The sequence below is a fragment of the Dermacentor silvarum genome, chromosome 3 (genome assembly GCF_013339745.2).
Source record: "Dermacentor silvarum isolate Dsil-2018 chromosome 3, BIME_Dsil_1.4, whole genome shotgun sequence".
NCBI classification, from domain to species: domain Eukaryota; kingdom Metazoa; phylum Arthropoda; class Arachnida; order Ixodida; family Ixodidae; genus Dermacentor; species Dermacentor silvarum.
In genome coordinates, this window is record NC_051156.1 from 145,362,357 (window position 1) to 145,385,896 (window position 23,540).

At 45.2% G+C, this 23,540-nt stretch overlaps 1 protein-coding gene across 1 annotated transcript in view; it reads left to right on the top strand.

The window, feature by feature from the left end:
* Window positions 1-222: 222 nt before the first annotated feature.
* Window positions 223-23,540, top strand: part of LOC119444849 (glycine, alanine and asparagine-rich protein-like) — a 66,840-nt gene continuing 43,522 nt past the window's right edge. Inside the window, exons 1-2 of the mRNA XM_037709191.2 lie at window positions 223-258; window positions 750-890. Of these exons, the coding sequence (XP_037565119.1) occupies window positions 223-258; window positions 750-890 (177 nt within the window). The remainder of the gene's footprint in view (window positions 259-749; window positions 891-23,540) is intronic.

Consider the following 23,540-nt stretch of genomic DNA (forward strand, 5'->3'; position numbering starts at 1 on the left):
AGCTTCAGCAGAGCGGCTTCGACTTGTCCGTCACTGCCTCCCGCACACCAGACAGGGATGTCGTCCGCGTAGATCGTGTGACCAATGCCCTGGATCTTGCCTAGGTATCTCGAGAGGTCAACCATTTCAATGTTGAAGAGGAGCGGTGAGATAACTGACCCCTCGGGGGTGCCTGTTAAGCTCAGCTCCATTTTCTCAGATTCCAAATTTCCAGCCTTGAGCATGGCGCATCGTCTGCTCAAGAAAGACCTGACGAAGGCATGGAAGGACGAGCACAGGTCGAGTTTGGAGATGGTGTCGAGAACGAACTCGTGACGGATGTTATCAAAGGCCTTCTCCAGGTCCAAACCAAGGACGGCTCTCGTGTCCCGAGTGCAGCGTTCTAGGATTTGGATCTTGACAAGCTTCATGGCGTCCTGGGCAGGGCTTGGCAGTGCTCGTCGATCTGTTTGTTGATCTCGGCTATCTTTTTCCTGAGCTTGCGATTCAACCGTTGGCTTTTCCACCTCTCGAGGAGTGATTGTTTGGCCTCGAGAAGGTGTACTAGCCTGCCATTCATTTTGTCTGTCTGTAGATCCGTCTCCATGGTTTTGGTGGCGGAGCAGACATCTTGCAGAATTAGTTCGGACCACTGGACGAGAGCTCGGGCTTTTCTCCACGGGCAGCGTGGGCCTTGCGAACCTCACGGAATTTGTCCCAGTCTAGGGACCGAGAAGGCCTTCTTTCTTTTCTGCTCCACCTAATTGTAGGCTGCTGGCCATGATGTAATGATCGTTACTGACTTCTATAAGCAGATTCGACCACACAGCGGAGCCAGCGTTTTTAGCAAAGCCAAGATCCGGGACAGAGTCCCTGGTCGAGGAGGTGCCGCGTCTGGTGGGAAAGGCTGGGTACGTCAATAGAGAAAGTCCCGCATCTCCCGCCTCCTGCCACTAGTTTCTGCCCTTGACCGTGTCGTGCCGGTAGTTCCAAGCGTGAAAGGGAGCGTTGAAATCGCCAGCCAAAACCAGTGGAGAGTTTCCGGTGAGTTTCGTTACCCTAGTGATGATGGACTTGAAACGTTGTATGTGATCACTCGGGCTGCTGTATACGTTGAGTATAAAAATGCTGGAGTTGTTGGATTGACTTGGGATGCCTTCGACTAGGGAAGTCTCCGTCTTGCTAGGCCGGACCCCTAGATCGTGTGCGACGAAAGTGAACTAGCTGCTGACTATTGTGCAGATTCCGTGCCGTCCCGACGGAGAGCAAGAGCTTTGTATCCCTGGAGTGAAACCTGATCAGTCATCGTTTCTTGCAATAATATAACATGTGGCTTTTATTTGTGAGTGCGAACAAACTGCTGCAAGGTGCATCTTTTATGATGGAGTCCCCCTGCAGTTCCAGTGCCAAATCCTAAATTTAGTGTGTGGCCCCATCCTTGCTGTATAGAGCGCCTTGTCGCTTTGCTACTATAGTGGCGGCGCCCTAGGTACCGACGAGCCATCCGTGAAGAAAACGGGACGTACGTGGGTCAACGACCTGATGTCTATTTCCTGCACCTTGGACTCTATTTCTGGCATTCTGTTTTCTAAGCATTGAATTTTGACGTTTTGCGTGTCTAGCTTCTGATCCACTACCAAGAGTCGTTGATCCACTGCAGAGAGTCGTTTGTTCATCCTCTGGATCTCGAAGCAGATGGAATTCAACATTTATCTGATTTCAGACTTGGCTTTAGCCTGTACATTTTCAGACATCCTGGGAACGGCCTTTCTCTTGGCTGGGTTGCCCAAGTGGCTCGCCTCCACGACCATGGGAACGTCTGCGGGTTGGGGAGAGGGGGTCCCCGTTAAAGAGGGATAAAATAATTTTATTGCTTCACTACACACACTTGCCTACTACGCTTGAAAGGTGAACGCAGTATATCCGAGTACGCCGAAAAATTAACCGTACCCTAACATTTCTTGATATAAAAAAATGCTTTCTGTACCTCTATATTGACATTAAAATAAAATATGGTGTCGTAGGTTGGCAGGTCGATGATACATTCCTGATTTTCGCGTCACATCACGGCATGCCAACTGCACTTGCCTAATGCTTTTTATCGTCTAAAAATACAATGGTGTAGGTCCTGCACAAGAAAACGGTTTCATGTTCAAACTGTACTTCGTTCCTTAAAAATTGTGCTAATGTTACTGTCTCCTCTCCTCAGTATTGCCAGCCTTTATCGAATAAAGTGCGAAAGTGAACGAGGTGATGCCATTTTGCTAAACCGCTATGAATCCACACGTCTAAAAGTGCATAAATATAACGACGTACCACGCGTCATTTTGCATCTATCAACTGCAAATGAGTTTTGCTCATGCATGCAATTTTATGGCTCTAGATTTCCAAGTGTAGTGCAACAGCGTTTACGTAGAATATCAGCTCATGGAAATTTGCAACATTAGAGCTTCTCAATTGTGATCTCTTTGCGGAAAGTCAACCCTACACTCTTAGCACGGTAACGTTTATGTTAACCTATAATTGCAAGTAACTTATAACATAAAGGTTACACGGTGACTAAAAAAACTTGATCTTTGTGTTTTTGTGAATTTCCGTCGCGGCTAGAGGTTACATGTGCCGAAGCGTCTATTTTAAAGGTTACTGCAACACCAAATGTCTTGTAACTTTTAGATTGTAACCTCTAAACGAGTTGGCATGCGTGGCTTAGGGGACCTACGGTATGGATTGGAAGTTTACTTATTATTGTGTCGTATTGCGGTCCTGATGTGGTGTTTTTAGCCGGGACTAACCTATACGATATGTTGTGCGGCCGAGGGAATGAGGCAGGTTGGACTAAATTAACATTTTATTGATACCAGTAGGGATCTTCGGTTTCGCAATGTAAAAAAAAATTAAATCTTCCACGAGCGTATGCTCAAGAGAGACAGCAGCAATTCATTCGTCACTGATCTCTACTGCATACGTGCCATTATAATATGAAAGGAAGACACAGAAACAGTGAACATACATTGGAGAATATTGTGGCAAACGATGTTGTGGCATGAATTATCACTACGGTTCAATGTGATGGAAAGCCCCCCGCTACCGATACATGCATTTTAGGCTGTGGTATAAAACATAGACTTGTGTACCTGCACAAAACCTAAAAGCAGATGCATTATGGTGATTGAATATATATTTGTACCCAATATTTTTTTCTATGTGTACCAATGCTCCCTATATTCGCGTTTGTTTTATATTCTCCTGAAACGCGACACCCACTAACAGCGGGCGCACGCTAGAGTACTTTAAAGCTCGACGACCGACAGAATCAAAGCGTCGAGCGGGCCGAATAACTAATCTGCAGGGCGAGAAAGATGCTTCGTAATCAGACTTACTTGTACACTGCAACTGAATGTTTTGCCACTGCGCTTTTATTTTCTTTCTTTTTTGTATTTTGATGTATAAGAGGGAGTGGTTCCTAAATTACAGCAAATGTTGCGTTCATTAGAGAACGCCAGACACGCACCAATTTTGCCCACTCGCTAACACGCGAGAAAGACGCCGCTACATTCACATGACAGCGGGCGACAGCCGCTCCAGTAAGGTCTCGTAGAGAGATGAACGTGCGCTCACGGTGGGAGGCCACAATGGCGGCCGGCCAAATGAGCAGGGAGAAAACATACAAATACAAACGAACAGCAACATCCTGAAACATTAAAATATTAGCATCTTGATATACGTATATGGTCCTGTGACACTCTGACGGAACTGTAGTTTATTATCTTTAGTTGCGCTAGATGCGGGCGTAATCAAACGCGCTTCAGCTTCAGCCTCACATGAGCGCCGTCATATCTCCTCTGCATTGCGCAGCTCTCGCGATGCATGCCGGGAAGAGTATCGCCGGTGGTGCCGTTTTTAAACGGTCGTGTCGCGCTTTGTTTCATCGCTTTACCCACGTTTTTACGCTCTCCGATTTGGTGGCGTGCGCTTACCAAGCGTGTTGTGTGTCTGAGTCACTCGTGACGGGTGGTACAGTTACCAAAAGGACTCCTAAAGGCGCGCGCGCCGCTGAAAAGAAGCCATGACGCCGGGCGTGGAGCACGGACATGTTCGGCGTGCTGCGTGGCCGCTGCGACGAGACGCATTGCGATGGCCAATGGTAAAAGTTCTTCGCTTACCTGAGAGTGGTGATCATCGTTTGTGTTGTGACTGCTGTAATGAATGCCGAAGACAGCAATAAATGTGACCTAGGTAAGCAGTGCTTCCTGTTCAACTATTTATTTGCTGGTGTGTGTCTATCGTATATTTCACCGTGAATTCATGTTCATACTCGCACTATTCAGTTTTATTGAAGTGAACTACTTGCTCGCTTCATAAACACTGTTTTTTAATATTTTTTCACTATCAGTCACCGTGTTCGTTATTCTTAAATCTCAAGTTTATGTTGCACTTTTGTGCGGATGCACGACATTGACGTCATTCATGGAACTGGTGTTTTGTGCTGAAATTCAGTTTGTAATCACTTGATATTGCGTTTTGACTGTTAAACTGTCACATTATTGCGGTGTTATCTTTTGTACGTGTACTGGAGGGGAGTACGGACTGACTTGAGTATTCATTTTCGTTCAGTTTTTTCATCTTAAATTTTTATTGTTACCGACATTTCCTAGACAGAAGAGTATATTCAGCTTAGGCGTGTTTAATAATTTGTTCTGTGGTAGTTTTTCACCTGTTTGTGGTTTATTTATGTCTCTTTCATTACATGTTAATAGCTGTTGTTTGCAGGGCGACGCTAACAAGTAACTATGAGATTGTAAGAATACTTTTCTGTCGTTGTAGGCTCCACTAGACAGCAAGGAGATCTGAAAATTAGCAACTGACATACTAACAGCAAAGAGACATGATTGTGCTCGAAACAGGGATGAGATCGGTCTCCTCGTGGAAGTCTAAAACTTATATGTATTTGTATTTGAGCATATTGTACACGAACCTTCAACATTTCTCTTTCTTTTCTTTTTTTTCCCCATTCCTCGTGATGCTGTAGAAATTTGTGCTGCCAGGCAGCGCTGTACTCAGAGGTTTTTTCATTATTGCTTCATGGCCGTGGAGAAGAAAACAGACCAAGGCAAAGTGTAATTTTGCTTGTGAAGGGAAAACTGTGAGTTGCCTTGTTTTGTATATGCAAATAAAGTAAACATGACATTTTCACTAAATGTTTTGTGTCAGCTTTCCTTCTAACAGCTGCTACTCACATCATTTCCAGAATATGGGTGCTGCCGTCTCATACTTCTAATATTTTTTTCAATACAAGCAATTTTGCACGCAGAAATGCGTATTCATTCTGAAATGCGCCGCCTTTTCAGATGTGCTTTCCACTTGTGCAAAATATAATTATTAGAAATCTCATTATCATGTGATGACGACGTGATACTTTTTGCAAAAAACTTTTAACATGGTCTGCAGCAATGAAAAATGTTGCGGGACGAACTTTTATACAATGCATTCACCAGTATACAAAAGCAACATACTGTGTATTTCATCAATTATTTTGTGTTTCGCACATTTAATCCAAAATCACCAAATATGTACAAGCTTATTTCAAAAGGTACAACTGTCTTGATGCATTGTGCATTCTATACTAATTCCTGCAAGCTGCCTTGTGTAAAAGACCTGCGCTGTAATATAGCCAGGTGGCAAATATTTATACGTTGTTAACCAGTCTGTCCATGAGTATTAAAAAAAAGATAATTTGAGACGAAATGTTGATTTCTGCTGAACAAGTTTTATAGTCATCGCAACAAAATTTCAGCAATAATCATTATACGAATTGCGCCAATGTTTGACTGATTAGCATGCAAACAAAGAATCGTGGTTAATGGCAGATCTGGTCAATCAGCACTTCATATCCGGTTGCTGGAAGCATTCTGCCACTGAATAGTCTCAAAAACACATACTGTGAGCATGCCATAAAATGCATTGCTGTTCCATTTGAGATATTTACAGAATTTTGCTGCAGGTTGTGCAGAAAGAATAACTGAAAGAGCAACGCACTTCATTGCAGATTCAATTTCTCGAAATTGGTGCCAGCCGCAATTATGGCAAATCGGTATGCTTTCAGTACTGGCTGCCTTCAATATGCAATTACATGTCCCCAAAGAAATGAAAAAGCTAATTAGTAAAATTTTGTTCCCAAATGTACTGAGTATCGCGCAAATTCTGTCTGTCGCCGCTATGAAGCTTTCACAGCAATAAAATATTTTATCTTAAGACCTGAATATTTCTTAGTTTTCGACAATGAGTCATGTCTAAGAAATTAGGGCATAACCCCTACGGCCATTTTTAGGAAACTTTTTTTTGTAATATTTCATATAGGCATCCAGTCTTGCACGTCTTCACCCGCACGTCCTTCTGCGCATGCACATGAATTTTGTGCATTGCTCCTTCGGCCATCCATTGACCTTCACTGCAGGGCACTAGCGTAACCCACTGAGCAGCATTTTCAGAAAAAGTGTATTTCGGAAGATCAGCCGAAGTTCAGCAACTTTCCGTTAGCTACGTCGAAAGGATACCTTTTTCCGATAACATAAGCTTTTACGGCGCTTAGTCGTAATTTGCCTGCTGAGTTATAGCAGTGATTTAACCTTGACCAAAGCGCTAATATAACGCAGCAGAGAAGTTATGACCAAGTGCCTTAAATGCCTATATTTTCGGAAGAGAGTATCCTCCTGACGTTGGTAACCGAAAGTTGTAGAAATTTGGCCGATTATTTGAAGTATAATTTTTATGAAGTTCTGCTCAGGTGAGTTACGCTAGTGCATTGCGGTGAAGTTTGGTGGTTGGCCGAAGAATCAATGTCCTAAATTCATGGACATGCGCAGAAGGACGCACGTGTGAAGCCTTGCAAGACTCTATGCCTATACGAAAGGTTACATACAAAAAGGCTACGTGTACCTATACTAAAGGTTACTATATAGTAACCTTTGTTATAGGTACACGTCGCCTTTTATTTTATAGGTTACGCATTTGTGAGAGTATGCCCTTTATTAAAGGTTACTTAAATAAAGGTTACTATGTAACTTTTTATTTATAGGTGCACAAATTTGTGAGAATATACCCCTTTAGTAAACGTTACCGTGCTAAGAGTGTATTCCCAAAAAATGTATGTGCTGGGCACCCGTTCTCAAAATTCATTGGTGTACTTTGAAGGAAAGACCAAATGGGTCCCAGCAGTAATGACAACTGCGGCATTTTATGGCTCTAAAGCCTAATTATATTCGCCGCATCGGGCCGCACCAATTGTATATTTTTCTCACATATTTATCCGAGGAATGACTTGTCTCTGTATTCCGACAAATTCAACCAACAGGTGGTGAAAGCGCTTTGCCTTATCTTGCTCGCGCCCGATTCATAAAATGTCTTAAAGATTTTAAGCGCATTGCAAGGCACTAGTGTCTAGGCAGCTCTTATTCTCACCTAATCAGGAATCTTTGTTTGGCAGCGCCCATCTTTTCCCGCAGCTCGGTCAAGCTACGCCTATGCATTATAACTTTGGCGTAAGGTAATCTAAAAGATTTCAGCGTGTGCGCCTTCTCCTCATTCTATTATTGTGTACCGAAAGGTTACATGCGAAACCCCGGTAGAACCATGTGTATGTGAGAGTCATAATACAACTCTGGCAACTGTATTTCTCAAGAAGAAATGTGGCGCAAGTATCTAAGACCCACGCAAGAAAACTTTGCCAGTATTACAGGTTCTAGCACTCGCCTTAACAGCAGTTCAAAGACACCATTGCATGAAGTTGACTCTTGGAACCTCTGTGCGCTTCTGTTGGAACGATTTATAACCGCGTTAGGTTTTATTATTTAATTGTCAGATACATCATGAGTTTTCACATGTACCTTAGGGTGTCCGGCTGTTGCGGTTCACGGCGAAACTGTGTATGCAATTCGATGTATTTAGAAGTGTCTCACAAAACTATGTTTCGCGAAAAAAACAGAATACGAAACGTGTTCATGTCATCTGCCAGCCGTCTGCATTGACTCTACTGAAGAAACTTGAGTGGTAGAGGGTTGCAGTTTTAACACTTAAAACAGCAATTTTAATTTATTCTTATGCATTCTGTAGTTAATCTTTAACAGCTTTGTAAAATTTGTGAATGTTCCGGTAATTGCTTGTTGAAACCTTTTGTAGCTTCCAAAGCAGTGCCACGAAAATACTACTTAGGCGATTCGGGCAAAACTAGTCATAATTACATCGAAAACAAGTGGGCAATTAACCTTTCCTGGGTACTGAGTGAGTGCAGGAGTCACGAAAATGATGATAATTGTGTGATGCTTGAAGGCCATAGAAACTTTCTTGGAATGTTGAAGGTCCGTTTGACAAAAATCACAGTTGTTGAGCAACAACAGGAGTTGCAGGACGCTAACGTACACGTACTTACTTTAGGTGCAAGACAGTATTCTATGTTCCTAAAGCAATATAAAAAATGTACCATTATACGTACTATTGAGGATTTCGGGCTAAAGGGTTGTACACACATGAGCGAAGCTTCTGGGTGCTAATATATGCACTATAAGTATGATTTCCCGATGACAAACATTGTTTCAGAGTTTAAATAAAATATGGTGCAATATGTATTGTTGCTGGCAGCGGAGAAACAGCTGCAGCGCCCTAGGCAGTCACGTGATCAACCTGTAGTCGATGGTGACAAAGGCGTAAGTGGGATTCATGTGAACATTTACACGCGCTGTAATAACAACCGTGGAGTGATGACAACCAGGAAGAGGCGAATACTGCGCAAGCACATACAAACAAAAATCGTCTTCGCTCAGGTTTGGGTTATGATGTTGCAGTACAAGAATGTGCCATGCTTTATTATTTATTATTATTACTAAGGTTGCCATTACTTACCACGCCCCAGCTATCGCCACCGCTGTGCATGCCCAAGCACTCTTTACGATGCTACCCGAGCAATTATCACCTATGCCGTTGCCCTTGCCGTTGCGAGCCCCACCATCCACCTAGCTTCCGCTGTGGCCACAGTTGCCCACACTGCTCCATTCTACGGAAACTGCACCGGCCTCGGGTACAGCATCGGCCACTATGGTTACGGACATGGTATTCTCGGCTACTGACTGAACTACGACTACAACCTCGGTACACCTTTGCACTACGGCGCTCTGCTCCACAATGATAAGTTTGGGTAGCTGTAATTTTTATGAATAGTCCTTTTGTAAAATTCGGTACTTTTTAAACGTGTTCAGACTCTACCCTATAAATTCGGATTGAAAGACTTCAAAGCAAAGCCGACAGGCATGAGTTGGGATTTTTTTATTAAGCTGGTATCTTAATTTCAGTTTCTGCGGCCACGGCTATATTTTGTGCATACCTAAAGAGCGTACGTGGCAAATAATTTTTTGTCAGGCCGGTATATTTTTATTCCTACAAACGCAGATCAATTACTCAATGTTTATGTGATTTCTCTAATCTACGAGGAATACTTTCCTCCGACACTATGCTTACTTTTTGTTTGTTTTTACCCTTTCATAAATACCCAGCCGTCGCCAAATGATTAAAGATATAGAAGAGAAAGTCAGATTACTTGCTGCCAACCTCCTCTGGAAATAAAACGGTTGTTCCGGCACACAAATTTCGAAGAGGTCGGTTTTCAAATCCTACAACCTAACAAAAGATTACACAGAAAGAATAAGTACTTCCCCAAAGACGGTGCTCCACAAGAGTTTAAGAATCGCTAATTATTACTTCTAAACAATTGATAACGTTACTTTGCTCTAGGAATCTTATAGATATTGAAGAAGATGCTTTATCTTCATTCACAAGCGAACAACAGTTTATCTTATTGAATGTGCATGGCTAATAAAGGAGGTTGATGTGTGAGGCACCGCACTGACCTATTTCTGACCAATTTCTGGACTTCCACTACAGATTAAAAATGGAGTGTGTGCTCTTCGCGTTCTGAAACGCAATCGATCCTACACCTGCATTGTCGATTTGTTGGTTAACAGGCGTGACATCACTGTGCTTAGGTGACATGTTGGTAGGTTCTTTATCGTCTCATAGTGTTTTATATGAAGCCAAACACATGTTTGTGAATCTCATCCGAAGTTTAGTGAAGCCGGTATCTTTCGCCTACTGCACATCAACGCAATATTCGTTATTCACCAACCTTCAGAAAGTGCGCCTGTCATTTCACAGGTTGTTAATGTAATTGTGCACGCATGCTGCCGGAAGGCCTCTGCCATGCTTTCGAGTGTTGCTGACTGCAGTGCTACAAAATTATTCGGGAACTTGTTTTGCACTCGATACATCCCGGATAACCTTTTTAAACAGCACTTGGATCAATGCACCTCGTAAGGGCGGTTAAATAAAGCTCGATTTTCAAGGAACTCAGCACTTTTGCTCATTCAAAAGCGCATCACTATTTTTTTTAGGATAGGCTTCTGTAAAAATCAACCCGTTATGCCTCAAATAGTTTTGCTTACGTAAATTCTTATTTATATGATCATATAAGATTGTACATAGATCTACTACCAATTTGAATTGTGAATGGGCTACTACACTAGAAACACCAGGCTGTAAAAGCTCGGACGGCTTCTCCTGACAATGTATTTCGCACGATATTTTGATATAGGTATACTATTTTCATTCGCTGATGAACCAAATCATTAGTTTCCTCTGCTCGCTAACTTTGTAGAAACTCTACCCCTTTGTTGCTATTATATCAATCCTTAGAGTAGTACAAGTCTTCCGATATCGGGCATCACACTCTGTCACAAGATACAGGGGTATTTCATATAATTTGTCAGCATATTGTTGTGAAAGGGAGGATCTTATTGAGACTAACATTAAGTGCTATGCAAATGCACTTCTGCACTGGTTTTTCGATATCTTTTTCAAGTGTCTATGTGTCCTCATTTCTCATTAAAGCTCATGCCTTAAGTACTGCTCAGTTTGAATCCCGTATTTTTAACATCCGCCATAAAATAATTTATTTTAAAATGTTACGCAGCAAATTTTGGTGGTATATTCAGCTAAGTTGATATTATCGCCCATGTGGTGATTCCCATCGCCTCCAGAAAGGCCCTGCTACGGCCAAAAAGAAGCACATTATCTACAGCAAAGTGTCTGTAAAATTTATGACACTTCTGAAATTAAGTTGTGGTAGAAGAAGTACTACACACTAACTAAATGCTTCGCGTATAAGCCGAGTGCAAGAGCAGAACCAAATAAAACGAGGGCATCAAATTCATTCACACTCACGGGTACATGGTCCACTACAAAATTATTACATACTATTAGCCACGAACTGCTCAGTGTTGTTTTGAGTTTTCTCCACAAAAATATAGCGCGAGCTTTGTTTACCAGGTTTGTGGTCTAAACGTCTTGAAAAGTGTAAGCATTTCCAGACCTCGCAATGGCGACGCAGCACTCATATCTTATCATATCACATCATATCACTCATACCAGTGTCAAATCACCATCACCGAGAAGCCACGTGTGCAAGCGCCTAAACAGCCGCTCATCCTAATGTGTTGCCTTGACTAGGTGAATCGCGGTAGCGTGTGGTGTCGCCATCCACTTGTCAGGTACGTGCCTTGGGCACGAAATGACTTTCAATATGTTTGCTCAATTTTAATGATATACGAACTTTGTCACTGTCGGTGCAGCCGTAAAAAATGAAAGCGCTCAGAAGGTTCCGTGCTTCGTTCGCTTCAAATCAAAGGTACCAGTGGTACCAGTAATTTATGTGTAATGAAATTGCAAAAACAAAAAAAGAACGTAATGTACTTCTCGCCATGCCAGCCGTCCTAATATATACTTTTTTTCAGTAAGATTTTCTAAGACACTCCTATCCTCCTATCTGTAAAGAAGCTTATAACACCGTTGCCACCCAGTAACTTCACTCTTCGCAATGGGATGAAGAGCTTAGTGAAACATTCTTGCTAAACTTGCTTCCTAGAAGGGAATAAAAAGTTAAGCGGAACCTTCCTCCCTGTTTAAGATATACATAGTTTTATGCGTGGGTCGACCTGGTGGGGAGGGTCTTATGCATGGTAATGATGTGTGGTGGGGTTATGCTGATCTAGTATGCGTTAAACGGGGTGACCATTTTTCTAGAGTTTTTTTTAAATCGCCTGTTGCACATGGCATAATTGTAGTCCTTGAGCTAGATTGTGCGAAGAAGTCGACATTACAATAGCATGATAAATTGAAATGCGCATTCAAGTAATTGAGAAAAATTTTCTAATTAACTACGTAATTAATTACTTTACGGAACATATTGCAATTTGCGAATTGTAGCCGGTGAGTTTGCAAGGCATATACACTTCGAATGAATTTCCAGAATGACACGGGTTTATAGATATGCGCCATCAAACTAGCCATAAAAATGCAGAGTTCTACTTACCTTCTTACCAAAACACCCCTTTACGCATTGACGCACAAAAGTAACTGGAACGCCTGTTTATTTCGTCCCACTATTTGTGAAATAATACCTCGGAACTGGTGTAATCCTGGAGGTTTATTTTAAGTGAATACATTTTGCAAACTCTCCGGATACAGTTCGTAAGTTTAATTATGTGCAGTAATGTAATTATTTAAACGTTATTTTGTGAATTTTTGTTCATTAGTTAAATATTACTTTCGATTTCTCGTGCTAGTAATTTGCGCAATTTCCAATAATCCAGTGCAAGGAGAATAATTATGCTATCTCTCACAAGCGCCACTTAAAAATTTCGGAAAACTTAGAAATGATCACCCCGTATAATTGCATATGCGTGAAGAGTACGAACAGAAAGATGTACAGGGTCGACCACATCTAAGGTGAACACCTCATTAGTATTCAAATCATCACAGAAGCTGATGTTGAGCACATAATTTGAAAAATCATTATTGTGTTGATCGACATCATGATTACACATCGTATAACGAACATTTCACTCGTGAAGTAGAATAAACGCTGTATTTTTACCGGCTTGAATACTAATGAGGTGTTCACCGTAGATGTGGTCGACCCTGTACTTATTTACATTGCAGAACATATGCATTACGCACCACACCAACCGCCATATAATGCTATGCATTTGTTTGACAGTTCCCGTTCAGGGAGGTTCAGCTTGATTAGTTTGATTGGAATTAGCTTGATTAGTTCGTTATGCCGGCGCGGCATAACGAACGCGGAAATGCGGTCATAGGTGACCGACGGGGGGACGGCTGCGCGTGCTTGCATAATTGATGCACGAGTGGCACATCCTCTCGTTTGGTTTCCCTTTAGTCGTCTTTCACCCTCACTGGTCGCGTGTTTACCAAGGCGTCCCGTACTGCTTGCTATCGCCCCTTTTATTATAGGCTTAGGCATTTCCCGCCTCGGTTTAACGCCTCCTTTCTACATATGGCGTATAGGGAGAGGCGAAAGCGGACGGGCTCGTGGAATGTTTTGCGCTGTAGCGCCTATTGTTGACGCGGTCAATGAGTCGTTTGTCATTGTATTTAGGATCGCAGTATACGCCGTGCACGTAATTGGCTTAACCTGCGCATTCTCCTTATGTACTTGGAAAGGGGTTTTCTGGCTTTACAAGAAATTTTTCCACCGACTCGCCACAAACTGCTACACATGAATACTTCAGCTTTTCCGACATACAAATTATGTAATCCGATGAGCGCCTAAATTAGGGCAGGCTTATACAAGGGCCATGATAGGCGAGGCGTTTTTGAAAGTGTGAAAAATTATGGGGATACCACGGGAATCGGTTTAAGCAAATATTTACCTGGTACTTGCGAAGAGCGCTGTCATTGTTTAGCGGCGATTTGAAAGTATAGCGCACACTAGCCAGGTGAGTACATTTTCACCGGGAAACACCTCGCTCAACCTAAACCTCGGGCGCTCGAAAATGCGCGTCACTCATAATACGCCGAGTTATGACGACGACGGGATGAAGAAGATGTGATAACGCCGCCGCGATGACACTCGAAATACCTCAACGGAGTGACGATGATGGATCGACCACAAGGGCAGGGTAAGAGCCGTATGTGAGGACAAAGCAATGACCATGACTTGGTGACGACGACAGGACGACAAACTCATGACGGTACTTGAATGACACCCGTAGGATGACCACAGCCACAGGACCACGACGGCATGATGACGGTGGCATGCCGACGTCAGGAGAATAGAGACAATGGGATGACGAAGGTGAAATGAAGACTTTACGACGACGGCCAGACCACAATGAGATGAGGAGGGGGCAAGACGTCGACGAAATGACGTCGATGGAACGACCACGACAGTATAGCGATGACTTCTGACGATGACGCAATGCCGACCATAGAATGTAGACGACAGTATGACAACAATATAATCACGATACTGAGATCATGACAATATTCTGACGGTGACTGCACCACGACAATGGGACCACGCCATCTGAATAACGAAAATTCCGGGACGGCGAGAAGGCGATAAAACAACAACGACGTCAAAACTGCAATGCTCTGTTCATGTTAACAGTTTGACACCTGCGAATACTGCGAGTAGCGTGTCTTCTTTTAAGTTTCACTGCGGTGTTCTTCAGTTGTTGTTTTTGTCATGATGTATAAAATAAATCATCCCACGCTTTAGTATCTGCATGTCAAAATTGCTCTATTGCTTTCTGTAACAATTTTTTTTCTTTTTCGTGCGTATATTCCCAGCTTAGTGGGCGAATTGTACATATACTTATTTATGCAAGAGCTTTCTGTAAATATGGTTTGTCGTTTGCATAATCCCACCTTTGTGGACGAATTGTAAGTTTACTTCATTATGCAAGAGCATTTATGCAAGTGTTATTAGCACCGCGTTATTCTTGGTTGTGTGCATGTAACATTTAGTGTTCGTTGTACTAAAAATGTCTCCCGCTCCCCTTTGTAATGACCTATGGGCCTTGAGGGCAAATAAGATGAAAAACATATGTTGGATATCTCGGCCGCGATTAGGTAAAAATTATGCCACCTCTGGCCTCCTCCATTTTGCATTATATCCGGTGCTGGTTTGCACTATGTCCAGTGGTGGCCAATCGTGCAAGGCAGAAGCCAGGAGGTAGCCGCCAGGAGTGCTATGCAGGATGTGCCGAGTTTCTCGTTCGCACGAGTTATACCCGAGTTTACTCGATGGCAGTCAGTGAACGGAGATAGCAAGGAACGTGCAATAACAGCAGGCAAAAAGAAATGTCGCGATAAAGCCGCGTATGACAACATGAGCGCATCCTGCGCAGCACAGTGCTTCCGCGCTTCAAGCACAGAGGACTGCGCAACAAAACGCGCCAGGGCCGCGTATTGTTATCAACGTATTTTCGCAATTTAGCAATACCGTGACTTTCCCGCTGTCTATCTGAACAAGAAATGTCGAGATAAAGCCGCGTATGACAACATGAGCGCATCCTGCGCAGCACAGTGCTTCCGCGCTTCAAGCACAGAGGACTGCGCAACAAAACGCGCCAGCGCCGCGTATTGTTATCAGCGTATTTTTGCAATTTAGCAATACCCTGACTGTCCCGCTGTCTATCTGCACACTTGCCGTGAGCCGCTTCCCATGCCTTTCTCGGGCGCGTCAAGGGTGTGCCTCCTCTTTCGAGCATTATCTTTCTATCCTCCGTCGAATGCGAACTTGGCACATGCGGTGCATTCTTGCACCTACACTTTCCCTCAATCGAATACATTGAAATACAACAAATAAAGTAACAAACATTTTATTTCTTAAAGTATCGGTTTTTCGTTTTGAATGCTATAAATTTGTGATGACAAACGGACATCGAGTGAAGTATTCAATTTTGCACTTTTTTGCTGCCTGTGGAGACAGTGAGGCGAAAGCTTACAAGGGGATACATTCTAGAGGGTCACGCGCACGATGGAGTTCATACGGTGAGCAGTCGCCAGGGGCGCTGCAGTTATATTCTCGATAAAATCGATGTGATGATGTCGCATAAAGTCAGTCATGACAATGATCTGTCCATTCCCTGTCTATTAGGGGAATGGTAACGCAGCGCTGTGGCATGGCTGTTCACCGCAGGTGCTTTCACTGAGGCGGCTATTAAGGCCGCCGCTTTACCAACTGAAACGACACTCTAGCCATAGAGACGGGGGCAATGGCTGTCGCTGCAAAATTGATGTGCGGTATTGTAGGGTCCGTAGTGACGCAGCACAGTGAAAATGCACCAGTTTATCTGCGTGCGGCAAGTCTCCGGAATGCATTGCGAAGAAGAGCGTGCTGCCCAGCGACACAATTCATCGTTTGTCACCGCTTGCCCAGTGAAGGTGCCTCCGGGCGCATGTACGCAGAATTTGAGTGTGTGGTTCACTCCAATGTGCTTGCCGATTGCCTCTTATGCTGAGCTAACAGCGATCGCAGATGGATATTGTAACGACAGCACAGCAATCGCATTTTGGCGGGTGAGGGCTCTTGTGTGCAGTTAGGATATTAGACTTCGAACGCAGGAAGGTGTTGCAATTGTTTAGTGTGCCGTGCTTGTGATGAAGAAATGCCATAGCACTAGGTGTGTTTGCGCTGACCGCTGACCGTGTATGCGACACTGCGGCTCCGATACATCACTGATGACAGAGCAGCCATCTCAAATGACAGCTGCGATACGTTGTCGTTGGAAAGCACTACGCACTGCTCAGGATCGTCGTCCACCACGGCGCACCCACGCCTTGAAAGCAGCTACAATGACCTGCCGATTATTATTTTCTGTGCTCTACGTCGCCACATTGCAGGCAATGAACCGTGTTGTGGGGCCATCACAGCCCAAGAAGATATATGCATAAGCCAGCCAAAGTCGACGCTTTTCTTTTGATAGTGGTGCTCCGTACATAACCGATGACAGTGCGTTGTGCGTGTTTTATTTCGCCGGTCAAGATTGTTAATGCCTCTCAGTTCCGCACCACGTCGCTGTTGCCGAAAAATAAGTTGGGCGTGGCCCAACCATGGTGGGCACGCACAAGAGTTACATGCCTCGCGCGGGGCGTGACCTATGGTTTTGATTGACAGGCGAACTCGTGCCAAACTGGTACATGGCGATACCCCCCTCGAGTTGAACTCGTGAACATGGCGGCAGCAGCAGCGGCCTGTGTCATCGCATCCAGCGGCAATAGGCGTCAATATGACCGTCTGGACTAGAGCACTGCACGGGCTCGGGCTTACCCGAAAGCCCGGGCCCGGCCCGGCCCATGGGCCATGCCGGGCCGGGTAGAGCAGTTTTTTCACGGGCTCGGGCCAGGCTCGGGCACGGCGTGTGCTTTTTGACCCGGGCCGGGCTCGGGTTTTTTGACGCGGGCCCGGGCCGGGCTCGGGCTTTCTGCGAGTTATTCTTGGGCTTCTCAACTCTGAAAAACATGTATTTTTCGGTCTCGGGCCGGGTTCGGGCCAGTTTCGAGTCGGGCTCGGGCCGGGCTCGGGCTTAAGGTAAAGGGGTGGCGGGCCGGGCCGGGCGGGTAACGTAGATTATTTCTGGGCCCGGGCCGGGCCCGGATCTCGCCATAAATGTTTTGATCGGGCTCGGGCGGGCCGCCCAATGTAAAAACGGGCCCGGGCCGGGCCCGGGCCGCAAAAGTCGGCCCGTGCAGTGCTCTAGTCTGGACCCGTTCACCTAGATGACCGACGTAGAGTTTCGCGTCATTTTTGCCTTTACAAAACGTCAGTGCGCTGGCTGTGTGACGAGTTAGGCGAAGGCCGTCGTCTGCGGAGACAGCATGGCGGGCAAATTGTTTTCCGAGCACAGAGTTGTGTGACTAGGCTGCGGAGGAAAAGATCGTGCGATCGCTTCGGCTCTCTCTTGTTTCAAGCGCTCCTGGTCCACCGCGCCCCAGGCCCCAGCCCCAGGCCCCAGCCCCTGGCCCCGTCCGGCGTCATCATCGTAGTACTGCGGCACCTGCGACCACCAGGGGTTCAACCCTGACCAACCAACCTGCGCAGGCGAAGTGGTCACATTATATTGGAAGGCTCAGAATGGACGCAGCTGCCTTCCGGTGCAACAGCTGCCAAAATCAGTTTTCACAGTTACGCGGTACCGCAGCATTGCACTGGCAGAGAGGAGAAGGAAGTTACTTCGCCAACATGGACCGCCTCGGCCGTCCGAACGACCACCTCTCCAGGCGGCAAATGATTTGGCTCACGTACTGCGTGAAGCAAAAGCGTACACATACGGCTGTTGAAGTAGATGACCGGCGACTTGTTTCCTCTATCAGAGCACGCCATCGCCCACTGGAGGAACTACCCCCGTGCGGTCGTGAGGGACGAGCTGCTGGCGCGACCTCCATTCGGCGGCCCTTGGAAGATAGCGCTAATCGACGAGTGCCTTCTTCGCCGCGAGCAAAAGTACAATCGAGGCCGCCTAATGTCGGGTGACAACTTTCCGCCGAGCCGCCAAAATTACGTTGGCGTTAAAGATGGTGGACCATGGGTCTTCGGCGTGTTCTGCGCGATCAGAGGGGTGCAGCTACTTTCAAGGTCAACCGACGAAAGGCGGCGATGCTAGGTGCCATTACTGCAGCCAATGTTCAACCGGGGACCATTATATATAGTGACGAATTGGCTGCATACAAATATATCCCAAATTTAGTGGTTGCTAACGGGGTTATGCCTCAATATGCATTGGGAGATAGTCAACCACAGCGTGAACTTTGTGGACCCCATCACGGGTGTTCACAGGCAAAAAATAGAAAGTTATTGTCAAAACGTGAAGCGCCACCTTGTCAGCGATGGTTACAGGGTAACTGTACCGATGCTGGAGTCCCACCTGGGATGGATGTGGTGGCACTCAACGGCCACGTGCGCTGCAAAGACCCATTTTTGCGTTTGTTAGAAGCCACGGATCGCTCGGGCTACCCAGTATAAAGACTCTTTTCTGCGGTTGTTAGAAGCCATCGCTCGACGCTTGCCAGTATGAAGGTGCATCGCATAATAAAGGAAAATGAAGTGTAGTTTTCTGACTCTTGTATGAGCGCTTTCTGGCATTCCTGAGTGCTTACACGGTAAACGCGCGGCAAACCACTTAGGCGCTGGCCGACGCTCACTTCGTCTCGCAGCTAGGGCAGCTGGCGTGCCTCGATGCGCGCGCGCGCATCGAGGCACCCTACTCGCAGCCTTTGTTTAGCGTGAGCAACAAGCGATCTGTTAAAAGCCCAGTGTGAAAACCAGGCGCACATCAATTTGTGCTCGGAAATGGGAGCGCGGGCTCGTAGCGAGCCGCACCAATCCAAATCAGAGGAAAGAGAAAGAGCATTGAGCGATCTGTTAAAAGCCCAGTGTGAAAACCAAGCGCACACCAATCTCTGCTCGGAAATGCTAGCGCAAGCACGTAGCGAGCCACACCAATCCAATGCAGAGGAAAAAAGAGGAGGGCTAGCATCCCCTCGTGGTATAACGCGAAACGTATTAAACTACAAGTTAGTCTAATACACACTCAGTGTACATCTTGTAAACCTTGAAATGCTTATAACCCACATTAATGTGACTAATATTATTGTACTAAATGCGTTTATTTTATAACTTGCTTGTGCCTGTACTGCACTCGGTGGGACGACAAACAAGTGAAAGAAGGCACGACCATGCACCGTCCGTGTAATCGCGTGAGCCCCAGTTTGTCGACCGCCCATATGGCGGTCGACAAACTGGGGCTCACGTTTTTGATACCAGCCAGAGTGAATGTAGATAAACCAGTGAAACTGGAGGCGTGCCGACGGAGAAACTTTGTCTTGTTACCATTTGTTATTTCATCTTGGGGTGTCACCAGAGCTCGTGAACATCCCGAGTTTCGCCAAACTCGGCGCATCCTGCATAGCACCCCAGCTCCCGAAAAGCTTAGGGAAAAAGAAAAGAACGCATTGCTACATGGTTTTGCATTCAATGACGAGGTTTTGCTTAGCTAAAGATGACATGCTTTAGTGGAAAGAGCACGAACGGTGTCCTTCAGTCTTCACTCATGCGCGCATTTGTATTACTTCACACTGTCATCATGTCGTAATATTGGCCTTCGTAATTCTCCAGTTCAAACATAATGGCGGCGACACGAAGAAGGGCAGCTGGATATTGGCTAAAGCAGGTAATAATGGACAAACAGTATCGGAAAAGATGAAGGCAAGAAGAAACAAGAAAACATTCACATGCAAGTCTCTGTCATTGGTCTATTTCTTGTCAAGTTTTTGTTTTCTGCATCTTTGTTCATTTTAAGATTGAGAAGCAGAATTGTGGCGGTAAAAAGACCCGTGTCTCTTCCTTCCCTTTTTTTTAAATGTTAACGCGATAGCGTAAAGAGCCCCATGTCGCAGAAAATCTGGTGTCGGCGTCCGCCGCCGGTGCCGTGTTCCATAAAAAAAAATGGTATCCCGTACCACTACCGCGTGGGCCCTCCGCTTGGCGCACAGACGCTATTTAACACTAATTCAACATCTACAAAGCAAAATGCGGCCGCAAATATATGAAGTCTGATTTACAAAGACTTCATATATTTGTCTGTATTATGTCTGTATCATGTCTGTATCTGTATGATGTCTCTAGGTTCTGATTTACACAGAACCTACAGACATGATAGCGTCAGATGGTAATTTTAGTATACAAGAAAACTTTCCGAATATACGAGTAAACATAATTCAATTACGCAGAGACTCAAACACAAACGCATTTTCCCTTGCTTACGGGGGTATGAACCATTGATGAGTCACTGCTTGTAGCAACTGCCTTACGGGGGTATGAACCATTTCTCTGGCCTGCACTGCCCCGGGGTCGGCCCCCCCATTGTTTTCTATCGAGCCCCAAGCCACATAAAATCTGGTGTCGGTGTCAACGGTGCCCAATAAGGCTATCGCGTTCCACTCTTACAGACGATGATTAAGTGTCCTCCAGGTTTTTAGTGCACATCTGCCAACTTAAAAGAACGTCACAGGTTATTTTTGTGCGTGCGCAGATTTGTCTCACACAGCACTAATTGCGTCTAAATCCCCAATGATGCTAGTTTACGCGCTCAGTGGCAAAAATCAGTGTCACCTAAAAAAGAAAAAAAATGTGGTTGATCCCTCTTATATAGGAATCGGTATAGAACACGAAAGTGAAACGTGTCTTCACAGAAGTAGTGTAATGTTTATTGCACATTGATATATAATGTCTATTGGTGTTTTGTGGCTAAAGCGCCCTTAGGCGTTGATGCACCCACGCTGACGCCTGGTGGCACGTCTCCTCCATCACGACTACCAACGTCGATGACCATGAGCAACCGTCGTGCATATGGAAGCTGCACTACGCTGCACACGCTAGCACAACGCGAAAGACGAAGCACGTAACTGACACACTAATACAACGCGCAAGACAAAGCACGTAACTGAATCGTCACCGAGTCAAATCAGCGCGTACAGCGCGTCGTAATTGCAGCCTCCGCGATCAACTTAGAAACATTTTCAGAGCTAATTGCGGAGGCCACGCTCCGCTGTGCTGAGTACGGTGAACGCCACCTAGGTGGCGTTGGTAGTGCTTCTTGATGCCAGCGTCCCTTCGAATGCTGGCATCGAGGCGTCGTAGTGCTGAGACCACCGAAGCGTTCACTGTCGGTGCGCGTTAGTGTCATAATGCAGTACTTCTCTTTTCTGCTCGTAGGCGGCGGCACCGCCCCGAGCAAGAGCGCGGGTACACGGAGGAGTGTTAGATATATAAGGCGCGTCTGTGTAGTTCTCTGCAAATTCGTTTGTGGCGCAATGGGTTAAACGCTCGGCGATCTATCGTCGCGGACCGAGGTCGTGGGTTCGATTTCCAAATTTTTCATGTTTGTGGAACTTTTTCTTCTGGTTTCTTTCTTTGTATTATGTTCTATGACGTATTTCCGTGACGGAAATACGTCAGTGAAGTCTTGGTGGACCCCGGCATAAAACACTTTCGTGTTAAAAAACGACATAGAACCATTGCGCCATCTTTTGCCTTGTCTTTATAACTACTGCAGTGACCTTTTCAGTTTCATTTGAACGCGATAGCGTTAAGGGCCCCGTGTCGCATAAAATCTGGCGTCGGTGCCTGTGGCCGAGAAAATCATCCCAAACCACCCCAACCACGCAGGCTTTCCGCGTGGCGCCGAGGCGTTAGCGAAGTAATTGAATTTCTCAAAGTAAAATGCGTCGGAAAATCGTAAAGTACGACCATAGTCCCTTAATAGCTTCTTCTGGTCACGAAACTCCCGCCTCAGTTTAATATAGAGCCAGCGCCTGCCGCTAGGGGCGCCGTAGTAAAAGAAAGGCCACCTAGCCGAGCGGCCGCCGCAGGCAGCGGCGGTATTTTTTCTGCTCTGGTCGCGTTGCGGCCGAAAGCCCAGCTTCTTTTAGATTTTATTTACATTCTATTTTGTCGTAGCCAGTTACAGTATCCAAACTTGAACATCTGAGAGTGTTTTCTAATTGAAATCAAGGCACGTACAAAAAGTAAACAATCTCAAAGTCGGCTGGCGGCTCCGTGTGTCAGCAGACGACGCGCATAGAATTGTTCTTACTGATAAATCTGTCGTTAGTTGGCCCAACCGGCTTCGATTAAAAACATTTAAGCGGCCTTTATTCGCCGTACAAAGAATAAGACATTAGCGGCGTGGCGTTGCCAGTAAACGACAACCTGAGCTCAAGGTCGTGTGATGTTAGTGAATTCCGATTGCACTCGAACCGTTCAGGCGACGGTGACAGATTCTAATCGCACGTAAGATAAAATGTTCTATGACGTCAGAATTAGTTTGGAACAGGTACATCGGCAGATCGTAGCCGTGAATGAAACGCTTGCTTGAAGGGTAGTATTGTCATTTTTCATGTATCGCAAGCTTTGCTAGTTTTCGTGCGTATATTATTCCAAATGTGCGACAAAGTTTTCAAACACGATTTTCGTTGTCAATGTGCCCTATGAAAACCCAAACGGATTATTATACCCGACTGACTCAGCCCTGCACTTATTATTCTCTAACTCGCACAAGCAGAGTGACGAGGATTGACGGTCCGTTGCACTCAGTACCATACCTCCTTGGCGAACAGCGACGCATGATAGTATTTGAATCGCGAACTTTCTTTGAAGCAAATGTAGCCGTTTTAACTCGCGAAAATTCTCATGAGAAATAACATTTAATTTTCGCTTTCACTCAGCACTGCTGTAGTGTAGAGTGAAAAACGATCTGAAAGTTGTATTGACACAGAAAACTGACAGCTTGTTTTTTCCTGTTGCACTATGTTCTTAATGTCCCATTTATCACGGCTGGAAGCCTACTTTGCTTCAGGAAACAAAATTACTTCTGTGGCATGGCCCTTTTGTGAGCCGCGCAGCGCTGAGGTAGCAACCTTAAGCAAATGTTACAATTGTCAATAGCTGTTGCTATCAGCATGCGAAATCCATAGGCATGAACTCAAACTAAGTGGTTATGCGAATAATTTGCCGTCTATAAATATCAACACACACACAGTGCAATCATGGTTGGAGGTCATAAATATTTTATTGTTTAAACCAGAACAAAGTTTTTATGTGTGCTTATATTCTCATGGAGATACTAATAGGCACCGATTTTATTTGCAATATA